At 36.7% G+C, this 9,991-nt stretch overlaps 1 protein-coding gene across 1 annotated transcript in view; it reads right to left on the minus strand.

Annotated features, from left to right (window-relative positions):
- The window catches only part of LOC135463409 (uncharacterized), a 32,011-nt gene extending 22,954 nt beyond the window's left edge, over window positions 1-9,057 (minus strand). Inside the window, exons 1-3 of the mRNA XM_064740668.1 lie at window positions 8,835-9,057; window positions 7,889-8,011; window positions 13-132 (exon numbers count right to left, since the gene is read on the minus strand). Of these exons, the coding sequence (XP_064596738.1) occupies window positions 13-132; window positions 7,889-8,011; window positions 8,835-9,057 (466 nt within the window). The remainder of the gene's footprint in view (window positions 1-12; window positions 133-7,888; window positions 8,012-8,834) is intronic.
- Between the last annotated feature and the right edge of the window lie 934 nt (window positions 9,058-9,991).

A 9,991-nucleotide genomic window follows, 5' to 3' on the forward strand; every position in this document is an offset into this window, starting at 1 on the left:
ACTTAGACTTACCGTGGCCATAGACGAGGAAGTTGCTGACTGCCAGAGTTGCCGCACGCTGTATCTTCACATCTTTACACTTAAGAAGAGTGATGAGTGGCTCTGCCATGGCATCTGTCAGTGGAGCCTTCACTGGAGGGAGAGATATACGCCATTAAAATCAAAAGTAAATGTGAGGTGAGTCACTCCTGGATTTGAACTCAGATCTCCAATCCCCAAATCAGCAAGGCTATACCGGCTGAGCTATAGGGGGAATTTTCACGAGCTACAACTTGAAATATGTAGAACTTTCCCCTTCGACATCAGTAAATCCACTTTAGGCCTTCCAAAATCTGAAATAATCTAGTAGCCCTGTAGGCACTTAATTTGTTCAACAAGATTTGCAGTAAACGTCTTTAGTAAATTCACTTTATATAAACATTTTCAGGTTTCCAAACAGATCCATGTTTTTGTTCACTCATGTCAAGAAAATATTTGCTTAATGATTCATGTCATTTCATATTTAAATATCACTGAACTGACTGACTACAATGACTGTTAAAATTTATTTATTTGATTGATGTTTTACACCTCATGAGACCAGAAGATTCATCAAGGACATTTGGCATTTCACATTTTATGTATTCATTTATTTATCTGATTGGTGCTTTACGCCGTACTCAAGATTATTTCGCTTACACGACGGCGGCCAGTGTTATGGTGGGTGGAAACGGAAACCCACAACCATCCAAAGGTTGCTGGCAGACCTTCCCACTGACGGCTGGAGAGGAAGCCAGCTTGAGCTGAACTTGAACTCACAGCGACCACATTGGTGAGAGGATTCTGGGTCATTATGCTGCTCTAGCGTACTAACCAACTTAGCCACGGAGGCCCCCTTTTACATTTTACAACACGTACATAAGTTAGAATGGCTGGCTGACTTGATCGGCAAGCAAGGTAACATGGATGAACCTCTGCAATTGCCTCCGCAGTCATCTTACCGATACAAATAAAGTTTATTAGGTATTCACTCCATTTATATTCAGTCGAAAAATTTGGTAGCCCAATGGGATGCACACTCTTCAATTTCTAGTAGCCTGAACAAAATATCTGGTTGTCCCCGGATGTCGGGCTAGTGATTTTGCCAGCCCTAAACATTATGAAAATAGAGCTTTTTCAAATTTCACATTCTGAAGTATAATTAAGCAGTAATTTGCTAAGCAAAATCATATATCCTCATGTCTATGCAATTATATATTTCACAGGTGTTAATCCACTTTGATCCTGAATATATGAATTTCCTTTATACAAAAACAAGTTAGTTTTAAGGGTAGCAGAAACTAGAATGCCAAGGGTAAACGAACTTAATTTGGCTGCGTTGGCTGACTTAACATCAAAAGAATAATATTCAGGTAAATGATGGTGGATTAGTTAAGGTATTACAGTTTCTGCCACGAATAAAACTGATTACAAAACATCAGATATTCTCAGAAAGTTGAATGGAGTTTTTCTTAATAATTAGTAATCATTTTTAATAATCTTTTTTTGTCTTTTTTTTAATCAGTTTTGTCTTTTCCTTGGAAACCTTGGAAAAACCTTTGTCCAAATACTCTGTGGTAAAAAGGTTTTCTGTATTTTCCCAGGAACTTGTGAGGAAAACCTTGGAATTCTAGAGACAGGATCATACAACTGAAAAATGATGGTGCTAAACACTATTGAAATGAAATAACTACATCTACTCAATCAGTCCACAGTCTTGTTGTACCCAGGTCAGGAGAAAGTCTAGAATGCCCACATAAAACAGTTCCCTGTTTAGAAATTCTGAACTCATCTCTTATTTCAACAAGCTTATATATAACTCAATACACAAACTTCATGTACACAAAATATGTGTATATAAATTACATTTAATAACACACCACCCTTGTGATCAACACATGTACACAAAATACGTTTGTATAAATTACACATGATGGCTTCCTCTCCGGCCGTACGTGGGAAGGTCTGCCAGCAACCTGCGGATGGTCGTGGGTTTCCGCCGGGCTCTGCCCGGTTTCCTCCCACCATAATGCTGGCCGCCGTTGCATACGTGAAATATTCTTGAGTACGGCGTAAAACACCAATCAAATAAATAAATAAATATAAATTACATTTAATAATACACCACATTGTATCTTTATATAAAAAAAAAACATTACATAAACAGAATTAAAACAGATTATACAAGATGCAGTGCAGCCTATGAAAAGCTGTATTCACCATGATCGTTACGAAACAAGCTGGCTTGATTACAAAACGTGTGCGGAGCAGTGGTATTCTGGGTGAAAACTGTTTTGTCATACACGTGTGTATAAGCACTGAAGTAATATACACAAACCATCTAATGCAATCTTTTTTGTCTTTTTTGTTTTGGGATGATTAAGATCAGCTGTAAGGCCTAGTTATGAAACAAGTGAAATATGACACGGTCAACCACTTTAAAGGTGGAGAAAGTATAAAGATTACTAGCCAAGGATCTCGGCTGTGATTATTTAATATGGGGTTACAGGCACAGATCACAAGGGTGGCCAGCAGTCCCGCGTATAGTTATATGTAAGCCACACTTTAACAGGCCGAGGTCTCGGGCTAAAAACTTACATAAAGTTGAGACAAAAGAGTGCAAAAGTTAGATGAATAATTTTTCTTTATGGTGGGTCACTTGGGACTGGCCACCTCTGGGTATACATCGTTTTGGGGTAGGAATGTCATCAATGAGGATGTAACACATGTTTAATAAATATACTTGCACTAGAATTTGGTCTTTTCAGTCAACAAATGTGGTCAACTTGGATTCTGATCATGCCAATATTTTTTATATATTCATAAATATTAAGCAAATTTACATATAAATGAGTTTATCAGACATGCATCACTTTCTTATTTAGAACATTATTATGCAAAGACGATATATACCCAGAGGTGGTTCCCAATACCCACCATGAAAAAGTATTTTCAAATTCTCTTTTCTCCTGAAATAAAAAAAAAATTTAGAAACAAATACATTTCCTCTTCAAAACCTTTTCAAATTATGAAGAGCAACTTTCAGTACAATTTATTCATGTTTGCTTTTTATTTGATTTATTTATTTATTTATTTATTTATTTATTTGATTGGTGTTTTACGCCGTACTCAAGAATATTTAACTTATACGACTGCGGCCAGCATTATGGTGGGTGGCTTTTTATTTGACCTTGGAGACAAAAATACACTGGTTAAATTGGCCAATGTCAGGACTCCACAAAAAGTAACATTTTACCAGTCCACATAAAATAATGCCTTTAGAATATGCTTGAATGAACACCTAGCAAACACGCGAAAAGGTTAAGAACGACAGTTTATTTTAATTGTGTGAATCAATTTACGTAAAAACCTAATTAAAACCTAAAACCTAATTTATCAGCAAGAGGCGAGTTTCGTCTACGGTAAATCTTCAACGTTTTTCAACCACTAAAGCACTTTTATCGGTGGAATTTATGCAAACAATTATTATGAAATCATTGATACTAAAAATGATTTGTTTGTGTCATTAAAGATGCAAGCTTCACAAAATTGTGCACATTATTTTATCTACAACCCAAAGTTCTGAGGGGAGTTTCATCTCCTGTAAATCTTTTACCTTTTCATACACTAAAGCTGTTGTTTCAGTGGAATTTACGCACAGAATTGTTATGAAAATGATGATTTGTTTGTGTCCCTAAAGATGAAAGATTCATAAAACCCTACTGTAAATCTTTTACCTTTTCATACACTAAAGCTGTTGTTTCAGTGGAATTTATGCACACAATTGTTATGAAAACGATGATTTGTTTGTGTCCCTAAAGATGAAAGATTCATAAAACCCTACTGTAAATCTTTTACCTTTTCATACACTAAAGCTGTTGTTTCAGTGGAATTTATGCACACAATTGTTATGAAAATGATTTGTTCATGTCATTAAAGATCCAAACTTCATAAAACTGTCATAGTTCTCTCAGAATGTTTCAAAATATTCATTACAGAGATGTTTGAATAGGATGAATAATTAAGGTATTGTAAACGACTTTTTGTAAACTTTTTTTTACATGCAAATGTAAAACCTACAAATAATTGCTTATCATTTCTTACAGGTCACATGGTGGTACAGTAGGGCGATTTTTTTACCTTCAGCGATAAAAGAGTGCGACCGCAAAAATCCTCTATTTTCTATGTAGGTCTACATGTACGATAAGTAAAAGTCAGGAAAGCAGGTCAAAGCATTATGTTTTAAATAATGAGATTGAAAGGCTTTCCATGTCAAGTTATATTTAAGTTTGAAGTAAAAGTCATAAAACTAATCTACATATTTTATTTTCACTTTTGCAATATGATTTCGACATTCTGCTTTAGAGAGCATGCATGTGCTAAATGCCTGATGTGAAAGTTTTTCCTTTGCTGTAGAAGTAATGAGATTTGCTGCACAAGTAATGAGATTTGCTGCACAAGTAATGTGATTTGCTGCACAAGTAATGTGATTTGCTGCACAAGTAATGAGATTTGCTGCACAAGTAATGAGATTTGCTGCACAAGTAATGTGATTTGCTGCACAAGTAATGAGATTAATTGCTGCACAAGTAATGAGATTTCAACCTATATTTAATGTGGTAGACAACAACTCAAGCCAATTATTCTAATCTTTCCTTCAAGCATATTAGATAAAATTTCATCAAAAAAATATTGTTTCACACTTACTTATCGAACCTTACAGTTTTAACATTTCATTCCATGCATTCCTCATTTAACACCTTTTAAAAAGCAACAGAATTATTAGAAAAAAATGAGGAACTTATGCAGCCATGAACACAATTTTAGGTCCTTTACCATGTCGGTATATAGAAACCAGCAAATTATGGGTATACTCTATTAAATTCTTCAACCTTTTTGCATAAGAAGGAGCATATTTCAGTGCAATTTATGAACATTTTCCATTTGATTTTGGAGACTAAACTACATTGGCCGGATTGGCCAGTTTCAGGGCTTCACGAAAAGTATAATTTTATGAGTCAACACAGAATAATGCCTTCAGAATATGCTTGAATAAACACCTTGTAAAGATGTGAAAAGGTTGAAGAATTACAATAATTGAATGCACTTAATAACTCTTCCATTATAAAATGTCACATGCACATTTTTTTTATGAGTTAATACAATGCCCTAAAAATATTAATTTCTACCATCAACACTTCTCATTTCAGCTGATGCTTAATATAAATCTAAAATCTTATTAACTCTACTCATAAATCAAGATTTACGAAATGAATACTGTAAATCTTTAACCTTTTCAACCAATGAAGCACTTTTTCAGTGGAATTTATTCACATAATTATAATGAAAATGACACCATTAATGATTTGTTTGTGCCATTAAAGATGCAAGGTTCACGATGGTGTGTAAATTAATTCTGTGCACTCCATACTTCTCTCACTACTTTACGTTTCAAAATATTGGTGTGGTGGTTGAAAAGATTGAAGAATGACGGCATACAAAATCTCTAGCCAGTTCTGGGAAAGTCTTTATAAATTTGATGGCCATTTTGTCACAAGGTTTCACCACACAACGGAGCAAAATTTTCTGATACAAAGAGATAATTTGAATCCATAAACATTAAACCTACACAATCACAGGTAGATAACGCTAGCTGTGAGAGACTGAAGATTGTTATCAGGCAAGATTTGATGTGCAAGTCATGTGACAATTCATATCAGCTGAGGTCTCGATCAGGCTTAGAGGATCTTACATCAACCTTAACAGGTAGAGCAAAAGGTGTGGGGGGTGAGGTGAGGTGAGGTGAGGTGAGGTGAGGTGAGGGCGAGGTGAGGTGAGGGCGAGGTGGGGTGGGGGTGGTGGCCGGAGGTGCTCATTCGCCTAAAGCACAGGGCTCATTTACACAAGGAGATTGGAGAAGCGCTACAACTGAGTTTCCAATTGATTGTAAAAAATAATTCGCACTACTTCCACAAAAGAATTTGTGATCACAGGCCAGATTTGACTCATATATGGAAAGGTAATCTTTTAATTGTGGGGAATAGTTTAATGCTATTACAACATGAAAGCCTGGGTTCAGAGTGAAAAAAACCTCTGACGTCTTGTGACATCAGAGTACCTTAGCACATGGTTTAAGAAGCCTACCACAGAATTCAAATATCTGAATGCATTTAGCTGTTTTAAAGAAAAACCGAAAGACATAAATGACTGACTGATGTTTTACACAAGAATATTTCACTTCTACACCAGCGGCCAGCATTATGGTGGGAGGAATCAGAGAAGAGCCCAGGGGAAACCCACGACCATCCGCAGGTGGTTACAGCTAGTCTTTCATTTTTCACTCTGAGTAACTGATTGTTTGCTTTAGATTACTACAGGTGACTGTTTTCAGAATCCTTGTAACAGGACGTGTGGCAATGTGCTGTCTTGTGTCATTATAGGTAAATAACTTTCAGTGAAGATACACATTTATGAACATGGTGGCATGTATATCCAATTAGTTAAGACATCATAGTTAAGACAGGGCCGTGTAAAGACATTCAGTGAAGTCCGTTATTTTGTTGGTTTGTGCAGTCAGGTAAATGGCAGTACTGTTCACATTACTGAATGCGCAATGCATTGCTGTATGAAGTGATGTTCCAGAGAGGTCAAAGGTCAAATATCATTTATGATAGTTACATTAAAACACGTATAAGTAATGTATAATTATGGACTACCAGAGTTCTTGTTCATGTGAAGTTTCAAAGTTATAAAACAGTTTATAGTTTCACACACATTCATATTACGATTCATACATGTAAGACTCATAATATAAGGTGGATGTGAGAAGTCTGTGAAAGTCACAGGCTTAGTAGTTACAAGGATGTATCTGGGCAATATGCAGCTTGTAACATACAATTACAGGTTGTCAGCTATTGTATTTTCACTGTTTACCAATAATATATCACATACATACCAGTTAGTGTTTATGGTATGTACTGAACGAACCCCGTCAATTACTCTCAAGTCTGTATGGACTGCTGATATTGTTATGCAGTGGTATGTTGGGTGGGCACGTAATGTAAGTAGCATGTAGACATCACATTTGTTTTGGTATTTTGGTTACCATGGTTACTCAACAAGTGTTTCTCTAATTCGCCTGGCACTGCTCTCCCTGGTCACTGTTCATTGTTCACTGTTTCTGTTGGTTCACAAATAAATGCACCATGTACTATTTTTGAAAGATGCTCTTTTGTCTCTCCATGTCTCATGTATAGGCCACCTTTTGTCTCTCCATGTCTCATGTATAGGCCACCTTTTGTCTCTCCATGTCTCATCTAGAGGCCACCTTTTGTCTCTCCATGTCTCACCTATAGGCCACCTTTTGTCTCTCCATGTCTCACATATAGGCAACCTTTTGTCTCTCCATGTCTCACCTAGAGGCCACCTTTTGTCTCTCCATGTCTCATCTATAGGCCACCTTTTGCCTCTCCATGTCTCACCTATAGGCCACCTTTTGCCTCTCCATGTCCCACATATAGTCCACCTTTTGTCTCTCCATGTCTTACCTGTAGGCCACTTTTTGTCTCTCCATCTCATCTATAGGCCACCTTTTGTCTCTCCATGTCTCACATATAGGGCACCTTTTGTCTCTCCATGTCTCACCTGTAGGCCACCTTTTGTCTCTCTGTGTCTCACCTAGAGGCCACCTTAGCTCCTTTCACTTACACATGTACATCTTTTATGTATATACGGTTGTGTTTAATAATTGATTTTTTAAATCAAGCCACATTTACAACAATGTCAATCAGAGCGAGAAATTTCTCTATAATCTGATAATCTATACTTCACAACTACATACATGAGCTACATGTGTTATGAGAATACTCACTTTTGGCACTAACTTCAGCATAGCATAGTGCCGCTGACCGCTGTAGCTCTAAGTTGTCCGAGTAGGTAAGTATGCACAGTGCTCGTAGCCGTTCACCATTTATCGTCGCATCTTTTCCCATCTCTGTCAACAAAACAGCACAATAATATTTTTACAATTGATTATATCTATCAGTTGTGCGGAAGCTTCTCAACAATGCAGGCGCTGTGAGGTTAAGTCCAGCTCATGCTGGCTTAGTTTTCCGCCTGTATGTGGGTAGGTCTGTCAGAAACCTGCGGGATAGTTGTGGGTTTCCCCCAGGGCTCAGTCCTGTTTCCTCCCAACATAATGCTGGCTGCCCCCATATAAGTGAAAAATTTTTGAGTACGGCATAAAATATAAACCAAATAAATAAATGAATATATAAATCGGTTGGGTTTTGGACAGCATGAGTGCCTTAATAAACCACCAACCTTTGGCAAGTTACAGACAAACTCATGTGTCATACAGATACATAAATGCTTTTGGTTCTGAAACTTATATTTTTCCACAAACAAAACACCATCCTCAGATTTATAGATCTGCCAGAACTTAATACTGCAGTTCACCTTAAACTTAGCATTTTTAAAGTGACACATTTTCAAAATTTTAATGTATTACTGAATACAATAATATTTATTATGAAACGAAAATTTACATAACTTATCTGAAAGCATACATCATAAAATGACCTAAAAGTTTGCTCAAAAAGTGCATTTTAACAGGCAAATAAATGTAATAAATTATTATTTTTGCCTCTACAAAACTTTATTTTTCTACAACAGGATATCATATACATAACCTTCCAAACACAACTCAAATCATAACATTGCCACTCCACGAATTGGCCAAAATTCTCAACTTCGACATCCATGGGTTTGTTTCCCGAACAAGAGATACTGTTTGTGTGCGAGAATTATTGGCTTACCTTTGTCGAGATATTGTAACAGATTCTGAACAGCTTGTCGCTCGCTGTCCAGTAGCTCCACCTCATACAACTCTCCATTACGTATACGGTCACCACCGTTGCCTCGGTAACAGCCACAGGTAACACAGCAGAGGCACAAGTTAAGGAGTTTTTTAAGAATGGAGATGATTTCATCCACGGGACCTGGCTTAATGGTCTCTACCTTCACCTGCAACCTCTCCATGGCAACCTGATAAAACATGAATAAACAAAACCAATCAGAAGTGACCAAACAAAATCTAAATTTGAACCAATCAAAATTCATGACAATATGGTGTTAAATTCCTCAAAGCTTGCAACTGTACAGACAGGTGTGTTTAATTAATCAGCAAATGGGAAAATTCAATTTTGTACCGTTTCAACACTGCAGAAAATAAAAAAGGAAAATATGTTCTTTACTAAAAACAATGATCAAATAAACCCTGAAGTCTGTAAACTATCAATTTGTCACATATCAAATTATACAACATTTTTAGATAAAGATATGTTTAAACATGGTTTATGATAAACTTTCATGAAAACAAATATTACACAGATAAAATTGATATCAAGATTGTAACCACTTAATACACTGAAGACATGATACCTATATATATACATATATATATAGGAGAGGGGCCCGCATTGCTTAGTTCGTTAATGCGCTAGCGCAGCGAAATGACCCATGAACCTCTCACTAATGCGGTCGCTGTGAGTTCAAGTCCAGCTCATGCTGGCTTCTTCTTCAGCCATACGTGGGAAGATCTGTCAGCAGCCTGCGGATGGTTGTGGGTTTCCCCTGGGCTTTGCCCGGTTCCCTCCCACCATAATGCTGGCCGCCATCGTATAAGTCAAATATTCTTGAGTATGGCGTAAAAACACCAATGAAATAAATAAATATATATATATATAAGTACACATACTTAATACAAGTGCAAACTATTTTGTACAGGCACAAAACCACATTCACAAAAACTTCATACAGGGACTATTTTCTTCCCAGTATGAATTCTTCAACAGACAGGATATACATGTCGACACAAAAACCTCTGTGTATTAGCTATAAATAAGTATGAAAGCATGCATGCCACAATGTCCCCATCAGCTGATGAACTGCAATATTGCTGCACTGACCTTTC

The sequence above is a fragment of the Liolophura sinensis genome, chromosome 3 (genome assembly GCF_032854445.1).
Source record: "Liolophura sinensis isolate JHLJ2023 chromosome 3, CUHK_Ljap_v2, whole genome shotgun sequence".
In the NCBI taxonomy this organism is placed as follows: Eukaryota; Metazoa; Mollusca; class Polyplacophora; order Chitonida; family Chitonidae; genus Liolophura; species Liolophura sinensis.